The sequence below is a fragment of the Jaculus jaculus genome, chromosome 5, assembly GCF_020740685.1.
Source record: "Jaculus jaculus isolate mJacJac1 chromosome 5, mJacJac1.mat.Y.cur, whole genome shotgun sequence".
NCBI classification, from domain to species: Eukaryota; Metazoa; Chordata; class Mammalia; order Rodentia; family Dipodidae; genus Jaculus; species Jaculus jaculus.
In genome coordinates this window covers 3,600,175-3,620,138 of record NC_059106.1, presented here as the reverse complement: position 1 = coordinate 3,620,138, position 19,964 = coordinate 3,600,175, and the positions used below count along the sequence as shown (strand labels likewise).

The following is a 19,964-nucleotide window of genomic DNA, read 5'->3' as shown; positions in this document are numbered from 1 at the left end:
GTGTCTGGGGGCAAAGTCGGCAGTGGTCAGAGGAAAGCAGCCACACTGTGGGAGAGGCTTCTGGGGTACGGGGATGGGATGACTATTCTCTCACTGGGGAAGGGCTGGTTGACTAAGACCAGTGACTGGTCAGGAGGAAGTGGCTCTTCCCTTTCATATGGTATTTTATTTTATTGATATTTTGAGATTGACCTGGAATTCACTAGTCTCGGGCTGGCCTTGAACTGACAGCAGTTCTCCTACCACAGCCTCCTGAGTTCTGGGATTAAAGGCATATGCCACCTCGCCGAGTTCATACGGTATTTTAAATATTATGGAGGGGTGATTGGGATATTTCCTTTCTAATGTTGCCAGGGAAATGTGGTGAGGTCCATCCTTCAGTGACCTCCAAACCTACAACACTGACCTTTTTTTTTTTTTTTTTTTTTTTTAAATGCTTTTACTGCCTGGCATGGTACACACCTTTAGTCCCAGCATTTGGGAAGCAGAGGTCGGAGGATTGCTGTGAGTTGGAAGCCACCCTGAGACTACATAGTGATTTCCAGGTCAGTCTGGGCTAAAGGGAGACCCTACCTTGAAAAACCAAAATCAAAACCTTTTATGTTTATTTGTAAGCCGGGAGAGAGGAGGTGCACCAGGGCCTCTAGCCACTGCAGACAAACTCCAGGCTCACACACCACCTTTGTGCATCTGGCTTTCTGTGAGTACTGGGGAATTGAACCTGGGCTGTCAGGCTTTGCAAGCAAGAGCCTTTAACTGCTGAGCCATCTCTCCAGCCCCAATGATGCAGTATTTGGGGATTCAGGGGTCCCCAGAATTTATGAACTCTAAGTTTTGTGTTCTGTCCTCCTTTAATAAAGAATTAATGACAATGGACTCAATAATAAATTAGGGCTGGAGAGATGGCTTAGCAGTTAAGGCGCTTGCCTGCAAAGTCAGAGGACCCAGGTTTGATACCCCAGGACCTATGTAAGCCTGATGCACAAGGTGGTATATGTGTCTGGAGTTCGTTTGCAGTGGCTGAAGGCCCTGGCACATCCATTGTCTCACTCACTCACTCTGTCTCTGCCTCTCTTTCAATAAATAAATAAAACGTAAAGGCTGAAAAATCATTAAAATAATAACTTGTTAAAAAAATTACCAAGAATCTGGGTGTGGTGGTGCATGACTTTAACCCCAGCACCTGGGAGGCAGAGGTAGGAGGATTGCTGTGAGTTTGAGACCACCCTGAGACTCCATAGTGAATTCCAGGTCAGCCTGGGCTAGAGTAAAACCTACCTCACAGAAACAAAACAAAAACAAACAAACAACAACAACCACAACAAAAAACTAGCAAGCACAATTCCTGCATGCAATAACATCCTTTCATATTGAAGAAGTGATACAGACTTTTCAGGATATGCATAAACTAAACCACGCAAGACTCCCAGCCCATACTGCTCTGAGCATTGTTGGCTACCTGAGCTGTCACTGCTCTCTGTGGCAGCTAATGCTCACCACTGTTGCTTGGAAACAACTGTTACATCAGCCACCTGTGTCTGTGATGGACAGATCAAACCTCCGAGCTTCCCATTTGGAACTTGGCATGAGAGCGGGACGTATATGGGGTTGATTGTCGTGTTAGGAGGCAGTGAAGAGCAGAGCAGTGAAGGCAGAGATGTCGGTATTCTTTAACATCAAGAAAGTCTTCTGCTGTAAGAGAAAAAACAAGACCCCAGAGGGGTTTTGTGATGGCCGGAGGAGGAGGAGGAGGGACTGCCTAGGACATGCATGTACAACTCCTGATAAATATGATATCCCATATGAACCAGAAAATAATGTTCACATTGCGGTGTGCCTGGGAGATATTGAACGAGTGAAGAAGCACTTTTGTCAGAAGGAATGTAACATGAATGACAGGGATACACATAATAGGTAAGACTTTGTGAGTGCGGGGTGCTGGGTCATGGGGAAGAGAGTTGATTTGGGAGAAGCCTGTCTCCTCTGGTTTTATGGAGGCTGACAGGAGTAGGGAGGGCCTGCTATGCTTTCTGTCCCGGTAGGTTCCATAGCACCAGGACCTGTACACCTGCGAGATGTGCACCCCAACTGTCTTTCTGAGCAGGGGCATAAGCCCAAACCACTAGTTTCCCATCCCCTTAGAACTCTCCCATAGAGTGCTTTATTATTAGTATTATTACTATTATTTTTGGTTTTTGGAGGTAGGGTTTTACTCTAGTCCAGGCTGACCGGGAATTCACTATGGAGTATCAGGGTGGCCTCGAACTCACAGCGATCCTCCTATCTCTGTCTCCCGAGTACTGAGATTAAAGGTGTATGCCACCACGCTCGGCTTTTATTTGTTACTTAAAAAATTTTTTTTAATCAGTGAGAGAGAGAATTGGTGTGCCAGGGCCTCTAGCCACTGCAATCAAACTCTAGATGAGTGTGCCATCTTGTGTGACCTTGCGTGCTTGCATTACCTTGTGTGTCTGTCTTACGTGGCACCTGGAGAGTTGAACATGAGTCCTTAGGCTTCACAGGCAAGCGCCCTAACCACTATGCCATCTCTTGCCCTGTATTTATTTATTTATTTGTTTGAGAGAGATAGAGAGGGAAAGAATGAGTGTGCCAGGGCCTCCGATCACTGCGTATGAACTCCAGATGCATATGCCACCTTGTTCATCTGGCTTATGCGGGTCCTGGGGAATCGAACCAGGGTCCTTTGATTTTGCAGGCAAGTGCTTTAACCACTAAGTCATCTCTCCAGCCCATAGAGTACTTTTTGACTATGCCAAAGTATTGACAAAGTTAAATAAAACACTTGATTTCAATTATGCACAAACCAATACAATGATACATACTTTGTAGAAAAGTGTGTAATGAGAGGAATATTACTCATATTTATCAACCTCATGGCTAAAAGTTCTTCAAATAAAGTTCAACATCCACTATGTATCAGTATATACCTGCTTATATGGTTTTCTCTGCGGATCCTTGCAAGGAAACTTTGTACTGGTCAAATGGCTGGTATGTTTCCTCCTCCTCCTTGTTCCTTTCTCTTTATTGTATGCCTTACTAGTAAAGTTAGAAATGGCATTTTCCTTTCTCAGTAGCCTCTGTATTTCTCATGCTACTTAATTCATTATTTGTGTACTTTTGAATATCTAATCAACACTATCTTGATCAAGCACACTATCTTAATAAGAGGATAAGTTGACTGGTGGTTTATCTGCAAGATACTTCCCTTGATGCTTTAGTCACCTTTGATAGGTGGCAGGTTTCATAGTTTACAAAGTGATAAACATTCTTCTTTTTTTAACTGACTAGGAATATTGTTTATTTAATGATTTATACATGCATATTTTAATTTCTAGTACCATATTTAAAAATTGCCTTGAAGAATTAAGATTCAGAGTTGGAGAGATGACTTAGTGGTTAAGGTGCTTGCTTGTGAAACCTAAGGACCCAGGTTCAATTCCCCATGACCAGATGAACAAGGCATGTGTCTGCATGTTGTTTGCAGTAGTTAGAGGCTCTGGAATGTCCATTCTCTCTCTCCCTCTATCTGCCTCTTTATCTCTCTCAAATATTTTTATTTGTTTGTTTTTTTGAGGTAGGGTCTCAGTCTAGCCCAGGCTGACCTGAAATTCACTATGTAGTCTCATGGTGGCCTTGAACTCATAGCAATCCTACCTCTGCCTCCAGAGTGCTGGGATTCTGGGATTAAAGACATGCACCACCGCACCTAGCCATCAAATAAAAATATTTTTCAAAAAGAATGAACATTAGATTTACACAAATTAACATTCTCTCTCACAAATTTCTGACACATAAAATTTGGATGATTTGATAAAGACATTCATATTAGAGGAATATATGAAATCTGGCGTGGTTTGTATACACCTGTAATTCTTGCACAGTGGAGAAGGAAGAAGGATCAGAAATTTAAAGTTGTCCTTGGGTGAATTTGAGGCCAGCATGAACAACATGAAGCCTGATCTGAGAAAAACCTAGTTGTCTTGGGTTTTCTTGTAGCAACGGTGATCGAACCTAGGGCCTTGGGCATGACAGGCAAGCCCTGGATGACAGAGCTATTTCCCTAGCCCCACAGTGTTTCTTGTTTAGGTGCTGGTGATGTTGCTTAACATGCTACACGTTTTGATACTATGCGTGAGGTTCTGTATTCCATTTCTAACGATATGTAAATAGTCTATGGCCATGAGAAGTGACACACACTTCTGATTCAAAGCAGGGCTACAGATCCAGATCTTATCACAGGACTGGGAAGGTGGCTTGGTACTTCCAGGAACTTGCTTGCAAAACCTGTTGGCCCAGTTTCAATCCCCCAGCACAAACATAAACCCTCATGCAACGTGGTACATACATTCATGACTTCAGTGTGCCCGTGACAAGGGAAGCTGGATTCAGGAGCCTCTCAAGCCTATGGGCGAGCTGCTCCGACATTTGTCTGCACTCTGGCAGTTCATTTGTACTAACATTCTCAGTGATAGTGGAGTACGGAGACCATGAAGTTGTCCTCTGATCTCCACATGTGCACCGTGTCACATATGCTCCCAATTAACAGACACAAATAAATTTTTGAAATATTATGAAAATAGCCAGGCATGGTGGTGCACATCTTTGATCCCAACACTTGCGAGGCAGAGGTAGGAGGATTACTGTGAGTTCGAGGCCAGCCTGAGAATACATAGTGATTTCCAGCTCTACCTTAAGAAACCAAAAAAGAAAAATTCATAGAAATAAAGAACTATCAGTGTGTTTCATTGAAAATGATCAAAGAAATACCATTTTTTAAGGCAATGTTCTGACTTTTCTGCAGTATCTCAACATGATTTCTTATATAATCAATTGATTCTTTTTTTTTTTTAACTTTTTTTTCTTTTTTTTTTTTGGTTTTTTTTGAGGTAGGGTCTCACTCTAGCCCAGGCTGACCTGGAATTCACTATGTAGTCTCAGGGTGGCCTTGAACTCACAGTGATCCTCCTACCTCTGCCTCCCAAGTGCTGGGATTAAAGGCGTGCGCCACCACACCCAGCTTAACTTTTTTTTCCGAGGTAGGGACTCACTCTAGTCCAAGCTGACCTGGACTTCACTATGTAGTCTCAGGGTGGCCTTGAACTTTTGATGATCCACCTGCCTCTGCCTCCCCAGTGCTGGGATTAAAGGAATGTACCACCATGCCTGGAAAATTGATTATTTTGTAAATAAATTATTTTAAATGTATTTATGAAAGAGAAAAGGCACCTCAGGGCCTCCAGCCACTGCAAATGAACTCCAGATGCATGCACCACCTTGTGCATCTGGCTTATGTGAGTTCTGGGGAGTTGAACCTGGGTCCTTAAGCTTCACAGCAAGTGCCTTAACTGCTAAGTCATCCCTCCAGCTCCCAAACAATTTTTTACGGAATTAAGACTTTTTATAAATTTTTTGGAGTGTAGGAGGTGTGACTAATAATAGTAGAGAGCTTTTCTACATACTTTACATTTATAAAGTTTCTCGTCTCTATGAGTTCCCTGATAGGCAGTGAAAGTTGACTTGCATTATAAACCTTTCTTTCACCCCCCTTTTTTTTTTTTTTTTTTTTTTTTTGGTTTTTCAAGGTAGGGTCTCACTTTAGCTCAGGCTGACGTGGAACTCACTCTGTAGTCTCAGAGTGGCCTTGAACTCATGGTGATCCTCCTACCTCTATCTCCCGAGCACTGGGATTAAAGGCATGCGCCACCATGCCCGGCAAAGCTTCATCCTTTATATACATAAGGCTGCTCACCTGTATGGATTCTCTGATGTATAGTAAGGCATGACTACAGTGTGACTCTTACTTGTATGAGTTCTCTGAGCAGGAAACTCTTCTGCATTGTTTATAGTCACGAGGTGTATCTACTACATGAGATCTCTGATGTACGGTGACTTGTGACTTAAGATAAAGTGTGCAAGCATTCTTTACATTAATAGGAATTCTCACCAGTATGAATTCTATGCTGTGCAGTGAAGTTTGACTTGCAGAAGAAAGCTCTGCTGCATTCAGCACACTCATACAGCTTTTCACCTAGGAGAGATCTCTGAGGTACAGGGAGTTGCAGCTTACATTAGAAACTTTCTTGCACTCATTACACTCAAAAGGCTCTCCTGCATGAGGTCTCTAACATATATTGGGTTGTGACTTATAATAGAAAACATTAATGCATTCTTTACATTCTCAAGTCTTTTCCTGTGAATTTGATATCCAATAAGTTGTGACATACAGTAGAATATTTTTCAGCATTTTAAAAATGAATTAATTTATTTGCATGGAGAGAGATAGAAAACAGAGGAGAAAGAGAATATGGGTGAGCCAGGGCCTCTGTCGACTGTAATGAACTCTAGATGCATGCACAAATTAGTGTCTGGATTTATATGGATACTGGGGAATCAAACCCAGGTTGTTAGTGCAAGTAAGCACCTTACTGCTGAGCCACCTCTCTAGCCCTCAACATTCTTTTTTTTTTAAATTTACTTTTTATTAACAACTTCCATGATTGTAAACAACATCCCATGGTAATACCCTCCCTCCCCCCACTTTCCCCTTTGAAACTCCACTCTCCATCATACCCTTTCCCATCTCAATCAGTCTCACTTTTATTTTGATGTCATGATCTTTTCCTCAGACTATGATGGTCTTGTGTAGGTAGTGTCAGGCACTGTGAGGTCATGGATACCCAGGCCATTTTGTGTCTGGAAGGCCCTCAACATTCTTATATTCACATTGGATTGTCACCAGTATGAGTTCTCTGACATGTAGTTAATTAATGTTGGCTTGCAGAAGAAAGCTTTATCATATACCTTTTGCACATAAGGCTTTTCATCTGTATGAGTTATCTGATATACAGTTAGTAGTGACTTACATTGATTTTCTTGCATTCTTTTTTGTTTTTTTTTCAGGGTAGGTTCTCACTTCAACCCAGGCTGGCCTGGAACTCACCCTGTAGTCCCAGGCTGTCCTTGAATTCACAGTAATTTTCTTGCTCTTGCCTCTCAATTGATGGTACTAATGATGTGTGCCATCATGCCTGTACTCTTGCATTCTATACATTCACCAAGCTTCTCTCTCGTACCTGGTGACATGTGACTTATGTTAAAAAGCTTTCTTGAGAGGACTGCTGTGAGTTCAAGGCCACCCTTTGACTATGTAGTGAATTCCAGGTTAGCCTAGGCTAGAGTGAAACCCTACCTCAAAAAAAAAAAAACAACAAAAAAAAACTTTACATTAACAGGGCTTCTCATCTATATGAGTTCTCTAATGTATCATGAGGTGTGCCTTCTGAAGACAGCTTTCTTCCAATGTTTATATTCATAGTGACTTTCACTTGTAAGAGTTCTCTTATGTTCAGTGAGATTGTACTTCTGGTAGAAAACTTTTCTGCATTTTTCACTTTCATACAGCTTCATTTCTGTATGAAATCTGTGATGCATAGTGAAGTGTGATTCATAGTAGAGAGCCTCTCTTTATTCTTTACCTTCACAGGGATGTTACACCTGTACGAATTTTTGATGTGCAGTCAAGTTAAATTAGTAGAAAGCTATCCTGAATTCCCATTCATAGGACTTCTCAACTGTATGCATGCTCAGCTGTACTGTAAGGTGTAAATTACAGAAAAAAGAATTTCTTTGGTCTCCACATTCACAGAGACTTAAGTTTGGATGACTTCTCTGCTATGTGTGAGATTGTAATTCTTCTAGCAAACTTCTCCATTGTTTCCATATATGAGCGTTCTCTTCTGAGATATCTGACATACAGTGAGTTGTGGCTAATAGTTGAAAGGTTTTTTTGTTTGTTTGTTTTTGTTTTTGTTTTTGTTTTTGGAGATAGGATCTTGCTGTGAGCCTAGGCTGACTTGAAATTTACTATGTAGTCTCAAGGTGTCCTTTAATTCACAGCAATCTTCTTACCTCTGCTTCCCGAGTGTTGGGATTAAAGGCATTGGCCATCACACCTGGCTACTGAAAGGTTTATTTTGTTTGTTTTGTTTGTTTGTTTGGTTTTGGTTTTTCATGGTAGGGTCTCATTCTAGCCCAGGTTGACCTGGAATTCACTATGTAGTCTCAGGGTGGCCTCAAAGTCATGGAGATCATCCTACCTCTGCCTTCTGAGTGCTGGGATTAAAGGCATGTGCCAACATGCCCAGCTTGGAAGTTCTTTTCTACATTCTTTACATTGATAATATTCCTCATCTACATGAATTCTCTAATGTGCAGTGAACATTCAGTTATAGATTTCTTGCATTCTTTGCCTATATAGAGTTTCTCCTGTGATGAATTCCTCAATGTACAAGTGAGGCATGACTTACATTAGAGAGCTTTTTTGTATGTTTGTTTTGTTTTCAAGGCAAGGTCTTATTCTAGCCCAGGCCAGCTTGGAATTCACTATGTAGTCTCAGGGTGGCCTTGAATTCACAGCAATCCACTTGCCTCTGCCTGCTGAGTGCTGGGATTAAAGACATGTGCCACCACACCTGGCTCATTAGAGAGCTTTTCTACAGCCTTGCCATTATCAGTGCTTCTCACCTCTATGAGTTCTCAGCTGTATGTGGAGTATGACTAGTGGAAAGGCTTCCTACATTACTGTCATCCGTAGGGTTTCTAACTGTATGTATTTTCGGCTGCGCAGTGAGGGATGACTTATAGTAGGAAATGTCTTTCATTCTTCATATTCACAACGAGTCTTGTGTGTATGACTTCTCTGCTATACATGTGACTTGCAGGAGACAGCTTTCCTGCATGTACATTCAATGAGCCTTTCACAAGTATGAATTCTCTGGTATGCAGTGAGGTTTAAAGAAATAAAAATAAAACGTTCAAAAACTAATGATGGCAATTGCAGTTTTAGTACATCATGGTTGTACATGGCATTATAGTATCAGCGATGTTGTATGTGAAGAAAGACTATCTTAAGCTGTGAACCACGAAATACACCTCTAGCACCTGCTACCTTGAAGCTGGGGCAGGACGAGTCTACGTTTTTGTTCAGCTATGTCACAAAGCTGACCGTGACCCCATTTTTTTCCTTTTCCTTTTATCTTTTTTTAGCCCAGGCTGACCTGAAATTCACTCTGTAGTCTCAGGGTGGCCTCAAACTCACAGCAATTCTCCTACCTCTGCCTCCCAGGTGCTGGGATTAAAGGCGTGCACCACCACCCCCTGTTTGTAGTCCACTTAAAAATTTTTTTTTTCTCAATTTTTATTAACATTTTCCATGATTATAAAAAATATTCCATGGTAATACCCTCCCTCCCCCCCCACTTTCCCCTTTGAAATTCCATTTGTAGCTCCATTTTTTAAATAAAGAACATCCTTTAAAAAATTTTTTTGGTTTATTTTTATTTATTTGACAGTGACAGACAGAGAGAGGAAGAGGCAGATAGAGAGACAGAGAGAGCATGGGCGTGCCAGGGCCTCCGGCCTCTGCAAAGGAACTCCAGACACGTGCGCCCCCTTGTGCATCTGGCTAATGTGGGTCCTGGAGAACCAAGCCTCGAACCGGGGTCCTTAGGCTTCACAGGCAAGCACTTAACCGCTAAGCCATCTCTCCAGCCCCATAAATAAAGAACATCCTTGATTCATTTATGTATATTGCCTATGAAACATACCTGTAAAATAGGTATGAATAATTGTTCATTTAATTGAAGTGTCATGACTATTAAGTAATGATATTAATTTTTAAGTATCTAGAAAAGCTAAACTATTGTGAAAGTATTCTAAATACTTTTCATTCATACTCCTTGATAAACCACAGTGTCCTAGACAATAGCTAATCTTTTTTTTTTTTTTTCTCAAGGTAGGGTCTCACTCTAGTTCAGGCTGACCTGGAATTCACTTTGTACTTTCAAGATGGCCTCGAACTCATGGTGATCCTCCTACCTCTGCCTACTGAGTGCATGGATTAAAGGCATGCACCACCATACCCAGTAATAGCTATTATTTTATTATTTTAATTTTTAAAGTTTTATTTCTTTAAGAGAGTCAGAAGAGAGGCAGAGAGAATTGGTGTGCCAGGGCCACCAACCACTGCAAATGAACTCCAGACACATGTGCCACCTTGTGCATCTAGCTTATGTGCTTCCTGGGGAATCAAACCAGTGTTCTTTGGCTTTGCAGGCAAATGCCTTACCACTAAGCCATCCCTCCAGCTCCATAGCTAATGTTTTAGCCCCATTTAATGGGTGAGGAAATTGAGACCTAGATATAGAACAGGATTCCAACACAACGTGAGGTCATGCTCTGGCTATCTGAATGCACTGCCCTGGGTAGGGCTGCAATTCAGCGGTAGAGCACATGAGCCAGCATGCAGCCAGCCTGGGCTCTACTCCTAGTGCCACGGAAGTTCTGTCTAGGCAGCTTTCTTCTTAATGTAGTGGGGCATAAGAGCAAGAAAATATAATTGGTTTTCTTATTTAATTTAATTCATTTATTTGACAGAGCAAGAAAAAGAGAGAGAGACAGAGAGAATGGGCACTCCAGGGTCTCCAGCCACTGCAAATGAACTCCAGACACATGTGATACCTTGTGCATCTGGCTTACGTAGGTCCTGGGGAATTGAGCCTGGGCCCTTTGGCTTTCCTGGAAAGTGCTTTAATCACTAAGCAATCTCTCCAGCCTGTTTTTCTTCAATAGAAATATTTTCTAAAGAAATATCGGTCACAAGGCCTAAGAGTTACATGTCATATTTCTAGTTATATGGATAACTGTGCATATTGAGACATTGCTCTGCAGTTTCATTCACAAGATGCCTCTTATTTTGACAGAACTGCTCTGCACTTTGCATGCTTTTATGGAAACCTGGAAATAGTCCATCTTCTAGTTAAGAATAGCTGCATCATTGATGTACTTGATGATGAGCATTCCACACCACTGATGAAGGTAGATCCAAGCCAGCCTGGGATGAGTTTCATTGAAAGGCTTAGAATAAAAATAAATTTATCTCATTTGAACATAAGTATGATCTGTGGAATGGTGTTGAACTCTTTGAATTGACTTTGTGTTTCTTATTATATCCACAGGCTGTCCAGAGTTGGGAAGAAAAAATTGTCCATTTTCTATTAGAAAAAAAGGCTGACCCAAACATTAGGGACACTGATGGTAACACGGCTCTCCATCATGCAATCTATGTTGGGAGACCAGTATTAGCTGGGATACTTCTTGCTTATGGTGCAAACATTGAGAAGATGACTAAGGTAAACATCATCAAACATTAATTCCAAAATATTTTTTTAAAATGTGCCTTAACAGTGACATATAACATCAATTCTTTTTTTTTGAGATAGGGTCTCACTCTAGCCCAGCCCAGGCTGATATGGAACTCACTCTATAGTTCCAGGTTGTCCTCAAACTCACAGGGATCCTCCTACCTCTGCCTCCTGAGTGCTGGGATTAAAAGTGTGTACCACCATACCAAACTCCCTAATTCTCCTTTTTATCAAAAAAATTAATTTTTTTCTTATTCTTTTTTTTATTTTTATTTATTTATTTGACAGAGAGATGGAGAGAGACAGAGAGAGAGAGAGAATGGGCACACCAGGGCCCTCAGCTACTGCAAACGAACTCCAGACTTGTGTGCCCCCTTATGCATCTGGCTAACGTGGGTCCTGGGAATTGAACATGGGTCCTTTGACTTTGTAAGAAAACACCTTAACTGCTAAGCCATCTCTCCAGCCCCCTAATTCTCCTTTAAAAAATATTTTTATTTCTTTCTTTGAGAAAGAAACACACAGAAGCAGACCCAAAGAGAGAGTGAGAATGGGTGTGCCAGAGCCACCTGCCACTGCAAATGAACTCCAGAAGCATGCACCACTGGTTTTACATGGGTACTGATGGATTAAACCCTGGCCATCACGCTTTTTAAGCAAGTGACTTTAGCCACTGAGCAATCTCATCAGCTCTGGAAATTAGAATTCTTTCTTTTTCCTTTTTTTGGGTTTTGGTTTTTTGAGGATGGACTGACCTGGAATTAACTATGTAATATCAGGGTGGCCTAGAACTCACGGTGATTCTCCTACCTATGTGCTGGGATTAAAGGCATGCACCATGGAAATTATAATTTTTTGAGAAAAAGTGGCTGACTTAGAAGCTTGCCCAGAGTTGACTTCAGGAGGACTCTTGGGATCCCACACTGTAAGTGACTAGGAGGTCACACGAGGAGAGGACTTCAGGAGGACTCTTGGGATCCCAAACTGTAAGTGACCAGGTGGTCACACGAGGAGAGGACTTCAGGAGGACTCTTGGGAACCCACACTGTAAGTGACTAGGAGGTCACACGAGGAGAGGACTTCAGGACGACTCAGAATCCCACACTGTAAGTGACTAGGAGATCACACGAGGAGAGGACTTCAGGAGGACTCTTGGGATCACACACTGTAAGTGACTAGGAGGTCACATGAGGAGAGGACTTCAGGAGGACTCAGGATCCCACACTGTAAGTGACTAGGAGGTCACACGAGGAGAGGACTTCAGGAGGACTCTTGGGATCCCACACTGTAAGTGACTAGGTGGTCACATGAGGAGAGGACTTCAGGAGGACTCTTGGGATCCCACACTGTAAGTGACTAGGAGATCACACGAGGAGAGGACTTCAGGAGGACTCTTGGGATCCCACACTGTAAGTGACTAGGTGGTCACATGAGGTGGTGACTTTAGGAGGACTCTTGGGATCCCACACTGTAAGTGACTAGGTGGTCACATAAGGTGGTGACTTTAGGAGGACTCTTGGGATCCCACACTGTAAGTGACTAGGTGGTCACATGAAGAGTGGACTTTAGGAGGACTTGGGATCCCACACTGTAAGTGACTAGGAGGTCACACGAGGAGAGGACTTCAGGAGGACTCTTGGGATCCCACACTGTAAGTGACTAAGTGATCACGTGAGGAGAACCAGAGGGAAGACAGATGACTCACTGCCATGTGATCCTCTCAGGCCGAGGCAGGTGCTGGGGTAAGAGCCTGAGCTCTGCTCTCCCACCAGGACGCATTGCTTGGGGCTGAGAGGGATGCTACTCGGCCCTTTTAGATGACGTCATCGAGCTGTGTTTTGACTACTGTTCCTTCCCAGGGAAATTAAATGAAGTTCTCTGTAAGTAACTGCCTTCGTCCCCTTCTTCCTACGGTCAGACACCAAAATGTAAATCTTGTAAAAAGTAAAATAGATAAATAAAATGTTTAAACATAAAGCTGTATCTTAAAACAAAATCAAGCTGGGCTTGGTGGCATATACCTTTAATCCCAGGACTCGGGAGGCAGAGGTAGGAGGATTGCTGTGAGTTCGAGGCCACCCTGAGACTACATAGTGAATTCCAGGTCACTCTGAGCTAGAGTGAGACCCTACCTCAGAAAACCAAAATAAATAAATAAATAATATAAAACAAAAACAAAATGAAATCCACTTTCCTTTGAGCCCGATTAACTGCTGCCTATGCGGGTCACTTCCCTTACCCAGCATCCAATGGTGCTCCTCTTCCTATCCACGTGCTTCATAGTTCCTTCTGTCACCTGATTGGCTTATATAAGTGTTTTGTATAAGTAAATATAGCTCACGTCACAGTATACTGTGATGTTGATTTAGGAGTTTGGTATTTTGAAAGTGTCTCTTAATTTCAGGATATAGATCAGCGGCAGATTGCTTGTCTAGCATGCTCAAGGCAGTGGGTTCAATCCCTAAACCTCCCAAAGACCATCTTGTATACAATAAAAGTAATGACATTCTGCTGGGTGTGGTGGTGCACACCTTTAATCCTAGCCCTTGGGAGGCAGAGGTAGGAGGATTACTGTGAGTTTGAGGCCAGCCTCAGCCTACATAGTGAACTCCAGGTCCAACTGGGTAGAGAAAGACCCTGAAAAGAACAAATAATGATGATGATGATGATGATGATGATGATGACATTCTGCTTGAAAAGTCTATTAGACTTTTTAGGCTAACCCCAGTTATTTCAGACTGGTTGTGTCTGCTGTATACAAGAGTCAGTCTTTCTCTTTAGCATTGTGCCTTAACAATGCAAGTGACTTGGTGACTTTCAGTATACTAAACAAAATCTATTTGGATCTGTATTAAAGTTTTCGTTCAAAGGCTTTATATTTTTATTCCTGCTTTATATTTTGGCTAAAACAAAATAATTAAAAATAGTACTCAAAATAGAGTAATAATAAAAATGGATTTGGGGGCTGGTAAATGGCTTTGCTATTAAAGGCACTTGCTTGCAAAGCCTGATGACCCAGGCTTGATTCCCAAGTGCACACATAAAGACAGATTCACAAGTTCTCTACATATTACTAGGTACATGCATCTGGAGTTTGTAATGGCAAGAGGCCCTAGTGTGCCCATTTCTTCTGTCATTCTCTGCTTTTATACAAATAAAAAGAAAAAAAATATGGAGAGATGGCTTAGTGGTTAAGATACTTGACTGCAAAGCCAAAGGACCAGGTTTGATTCCCCAGTACCCATGTAAGCCAGATGCACAAGGTGGCACATGCACTTGGAGTTTGTAACTCTTTCTATCTGCATTTCTCTCTCTCTCAAATAAATAGAATATTTTTTAAAGAAAAAAAATACAACCAAGTAACAATAAATGTGTATCATGGTGTTGCAGTCCGGTTCACATTGCTGGTAGAAATCACCCAACCAAGAGAAGCTTCTGGGAAAAAGAGATTTATTTTGGCTTACAGGCTCGAGGGGAAGCTTCATAATGGCAGAGAAAATAATGGCATGAGCAGAGGGTGGACATCACCCCCTGGCCAACATAAGATGGACCACAGCAACAGGAGGCTGTGCCAAACACTGGCATGGGGAAACTGGTTATAAAGCCTATAAGCTTGCCCCCAACAATACACTCCCTCCAGGAGGCATTAATTCCCAAATATCCATCAGCTGGGGAGCTAACATTCACAACACCTAAGTTTATGGGGGACACCTGAATCAAACCGCCACACATGGTATCACAAAGTTATCATTACCAATGAGATTCAAGTGATATATTGAGCTTTCTAATTGTTGAGTCTGGGGTCGTGCAAATAATGAGGCAGAGATGGCTCGAGCTCAACAAAATCAGCCGATATCAGGAGCAAAATCTGATAGATCAGGAATGCAGCCAGACTTGGGAGTTGGGTCTGAAACCTGAAGGGGTGGCCCACAGGCCTTTTAAAGGGAAAAAAACCACAACCAGGTGCTGGGCAAACAGAGTAACAGTTTCAGGGTGGAGTGGGGTGCTCTTTAACAGGATTGATGGGATCCAGGTGGGGAGATACTTTGTAATTGTAGCTAAGGAGCTAGTGTTTTTAGTTCCAGGATGTTGGCAAGTGTAGGGGATATTCTGAGAGGGGCTCTGACCTTTCACTGATTGGCTCAGTTACAGGGAAATTCCACGAGGTTATTCCGGGAACTGGAGAGCAGCCTGAGGTCACAGACAAAATGGTGGGTGACTAACAAAATGGACTTACTGTATCTCTGTCTTGTCCCTTCACTAATGGTCTTCTTTTTTTACTTTTTTATTTTTATTTATTTATTTGAGGGCAACAGACAGAGGCAGAGAGGAGAGAGAGAGAGAGAGAGTGGGTGCGCCAGGGCCTCCAGCCACTGCAAACAAACTCCAGACGCGTGCGCCCCCTTGTGCTTCTGGATTATGTGGGTTCTGGGGAATCGAGCCACTAACCAGGGTCCTTAGCCTTCACAGGCAAGCGCTTAAATGCTAAGCCATCTCTCCAGCCTGTGAGATAACTCTCTTTCATCTCATAATAGGATAAAACCTATTCAGGGATAGCCAATTAAAGTTCTTACTGGCCCATTTGGAGCAGGATCCCGACAGTAGTATCTGGGGTCGCAACACAACAGATAGGGTCATGTCTATGTCACTGGAAAGCGCAACACTGTCCCTGCAACTAGTCCTTCAAATGCTCATATTTGCCTCATGAAAGCATTGCCAAGAAGGAATTAACCAAAATCAATACATTCATAAAAAACAAATGATCCACAATTTTGTCATATTTCTTTTTTTTTTTTTTCTATGGTAAGGTATCACTCTGGCTAAAGTTGAGCTGGCATTCACTCAGCAGCCTCAGGCTGGCATCAAACTCACAGCAACCCTCTTACCTCTGCCTCTTAAATTCTGGGATTAAAGACATGCACTACCATGCCTGGCTGTCATGTTTATTAAACAGATGGCCAAGGAACTTTCCTGTCAGGACATGGTACCTCTGCATGAGTATCTTTAGGAATATGCATAGACCTCCTGATTCAGGCAAGCACATTTAAAAGTAGATTATATTTACTTATTTATTTATTAAGAGAAAGATGGAGAGAGAGAAAGAAAGAGAGAATGGGCATGTCAGGGCCTCCAGCCACTGCAAATGAATTCCAGATGCATGCTCCACCTTGTACATCTGGCTTTGGATCCTGAGGAATCAAACATGGATTCTTTGGCTTTGCAGGCAAGCATCTTAACCACTAAGCTATCTCTCCAGCCCTAGACAAGTACATTTTGCTCATGTATTCAACAAAACGCTATAAACCTTGTGGTGGTTTTAATGTGATTGTAAGGCTTTTTTCTCTAATAAATATTTTTGGCATTTCTGTAGCTTCCCAGGCTTGTATCTGGGTCCTCCACTCTGTTGCACTGATCTACGCGTCTGTTTTGTGCTATCACCATGCGGAATTCATGTGTAATCCCAGGTGGCCTCAAATGTGCAGTGATCCTCCCCCGTGCCCGGCCCACCTAACTCTTTCCTGAGCTCTTCTGAGACAATAGGCTCAAGATCCCCCCACCCACCAGCTCTCAGAAAAGATCATTTTGTGAGATTTCTAGTTTAGGTAAGGAGAACCTGACACTGTTTTTTATAACTTATATTATTTGAGGTAGAGAGAGAGAGAATGGGCACACTGGGGCTTTCAAACACTGCGACAAATTCCAGATGCATGTGCCACCTTGTGCATCTGGCTTATGAGGGTCCTGGGGTTCTTTGGCTTTGCAGGCAAACGCCATAACTGCTAAGTCATCTCTCCAGCTTCTCAAGGCTTTTTGATTAAGCGTCCTGCTTAAGTCTCCAGCAGCCTGCTGGAGGAGGTGTTACTGGGAGCAGATCTTGTAGCCTAGCGCTGAGGTGTGTTCAGAGCCAGGTTTTGAGCTCGGGCTGTTTGTGTTTGTTGGCTGTTGGATTCTCTCTCTCTTTCTCTCTCTCTCTGCTGTGGATGCTTGAATAAGCCAGCTTTTTCCATTGTGATGGAAATTTCCCTGGATTCAATAAGCCAGAAATAAACCCTTTCCTCCTATAAACAACTTCTGTCTTGATGTTCATCCCAGCAACAAGGAAGTAAGTGCTGCCGGGCGTGGTGGCGCACGCCTTTAATCCCAGAACTCGGAAGGCAGAGGTAGGAGGATTGTCGTGAGTTCAAGGCCACCCTCAGACTACATAGTGAATTCCAGGTCAGCCTGGGCTAGAGATCCTACCTTGAAAAACAAAACAAAAGTAAGTATAACCCTTTCTAATGTGTGTTTTGTTTCGGGGCCATTGAGATAAGCCCTCAAAAAGCTTTTGGGTTAGATGGGGGGAAATTCTATGGCCCCATGTCGCGAGCACTCTCAAAGATGATTGGTTGAGAGGATTCCGCCCACGAAGGTCAATAATACTCAGACGCTGGTGTACTCGCAAAGGAGTTTACTGGGATGAAAGTCACACACAAGCAAGTCCAAACTATCACAACTAATATTATAGCTAATATAATATATAACCAAATTATATTCATCACTACTAACACAAGAATATTTCTAACAAGTCTAACATGTATACAACCTGATATCGCGAGACTTGGGACGCAGTAACGCGAGACTCGGTGGCAACGCGAGACTCGGTCTGCGAGATTTACAACCTGGTGGCGCGGGTCTGTGCTCCGACTTTTCTCTCGGTTCACGGTGTTTCAAGGCGAGTCTCAGTCGTCTCGGTCATTCGGACAGCGTGTCGGGCAGATGAATTCCGATTGGTGATGCGTCTCGCGGAGGTCTCAGTCCGGACTGCTGAGCAGCCGTTCAGTCAGTCATAGTGTCGGGAGGACTGGGACAACGGCTGCTGAGCAGCTGGGGTTTTTGTATTTTCCACTACTTATCTAGGGTTCCACACACACCTTCTGCTAATCTCTTACTATGTCATTGTACTCAGTTTATTCTTAGTTTTTGCTTACAAAGTTTGACTTTGCATTTTTACTCTCACAAACAAAGAAAAACAAACTTACTTATCTAAACTGTCCCTGGACCATATGCTGGTCCTTACATGCTCATAACACCCCCAAAATGCAATGATGAAAACTATGAGAGTCAAAAAGGTTCATGTGTCCCATAAATGATTCTTGTGAGTTCTGGGAGGCCTGGGCTTCCTGTGACAGCTGATGGCAGAGAAGGAGCCACACGCGTGCGTTGCAGAGGCCAGGAAGGGGAGAGCGCCGTTTGCTGGGGCAGGCCTGCTTGTGTGAGCAGGGTCTCTGCTATAAGGGGTTCGGTTCAGTAGAGGATTGTTTATGCTTGTGAATTACGAATTGCTTTCATTCCAGGATGGCTTGACTCCTCTGCTGCTGGCCCTGAGAGAGCACAAACTCTGCATGGCAGAATACCTAATAAAGCAGGGGGCAGATGTGCACGTTCACGACACCCAGCAACGGTATATTTCTCCGTCTTTAAAACAAATAGTGAATTTGAATGGAAACAATCACTAAAGTTGGAAATATTAAGTTGATAGGGCTGGGCATGGTGGTACGTGCCTTTTATCCCAGCACTCAAGAGGCAAAGATAGGAGGATCGCTGTGAGTTCGAGGCCAGCCTGAGATGACATAGTGAATTTGAGGTAATCCTGGGCTAGAGTGAGATGCTACTTTGAAAAAAAAAAGGTTAAGTTGATAGAAAAGTAAGATTAACTTTCTGTATTCTAAAAAATATCAACATAATCAGTTAGGTAGAAAATAATGCTTTGAAATCAGCAATACAGAGAATCTTATATGATAGACTTTTATGTTCTCTTATGTTATTGATAGAACTTATTTAGAAACAGTTTCTATTGGTTATATTGTCATTTTCATACTTTAAAAATATTTTATTTATTTTTTTGGGGAGAGAGAAAGAGGAAGACAAAGGGAGAGAATATGCGTGCCAGGGCCTCTAGTTACTGTAAACGAGCTCCAGACACATGCACCACCTTGTATATCTAGCTTATGTGGGTATTGGGGAATAGAATGTGTGTCCTTAGTCTTTGTAGGCAAGTGCCTTAACCATTTAGTCATCTTTCCAGCCCCATACTTTCTTTTTATCCCCTTTTGTGTGTGTGTGTGTGTGTGTGTGTGTGTGTGTGTGTGTGTAGACTGAAGTCTGACGTTGGGTCATTTCAGGAACACTTTGATGTATGCTATCAGAAGTGACTCTGAGGAAATGGTCAGCCTCCTCCTGCAGCACGGTGTCAGTCCCTTGTTGAAAGACTCATTTGGATGGAGTGCGTTACGCTACGCTATGGCGGGCCATCGGAAGGTGTAAGTGTTTAGCTCTTAGCACTGAATTTGGGTCCAATGTAATCACAAGCACCGTCTCTTCTATCAGGTGAAACTTCTTTGCTTTGCTTGGGTAGCTCTGGAACAGCAGTACCTTAGTCCATTTCACCTGCATAAACCAAGCAGAAGGTCACAGAAGTAGCATGAAGTGGGTTCCAGATAATCATCTCCGGACTATTTTGTTTGGTGCTGGGATGGGACTCAGTTCCTCATTCCTGTAGAGTGAGGGCTGTTATCTCTGCTGGGTCTTCCTCTAAGTCCTCTTTGTCTGTCTTAAAGTTCAAATGTTTTTACCAGGCTAGAGGGATGGCTCAGCAGTTAAGGCGCTTTCCTGCAAAGCCTAAAGACCTGAGCTCGATTCCTTAGTACCCACATAAAGCCAGATGTACAAAGCGGTGCACGAGTCTGGAGTTCATTTGCAGTG

At 42.7% G+C, this 19,964-nt stretch overlaps 1 protein-coding gene across 1 annotated transcript; it reads left to right on the top strand.

The window, feature by feature from the left end:
* Positions 1-1,657: 1,657 nt before the first annotated feature.
* LOC101616873 (putative ankyrin repeat domain-containing protein 20A5) lies at positions 1,658-19,526 on the top strand. Its single transcript, XM_012951061.2, has 5 exons — positions 1,658-1,914; positions 10,782-10,896; positions 11,037-11,210; positions 18,557-18,663; positions 19,385-19,526. Exons 1-5 carry the CDS (start codon positions 1,658-1,660, stop codon positions 19,524-19,526), a joined length of 795 nt encoding a protein of 264 aa, XP_012806515.1.
* The last annotated feature ends 438 nt before the right edge of the window (positions 19,527-19,964 follow it).

What these genes read in the sequence shown, in the direction of transcription:
- LOC101616873 (XM_012951061.2), top strand. Translation starts at nt 1,658, where the DNA reads ATGTCGGTATTCTTTAACATCAAGAAAGTCTTCTGCTGTAAGAGAAAA. An exon ending in ATTCCACACCACTGATGAAG is followed by an intron (nt 10,897 to 11,036) that starts GTAGATCCAAGC and finishes TTATATCCACAG; the next exon opens with GCTGTCCAGAGTTGGGAAGA. An exon ending in ACATTGAGAAGATGACTAAG is followed by an intron (nt 11,211 to 18,556) that starts GTAAACATCATC and finishes CTTTCATTCCAG; the next exon opens with GATGGCTTGACTCCTCTGCT.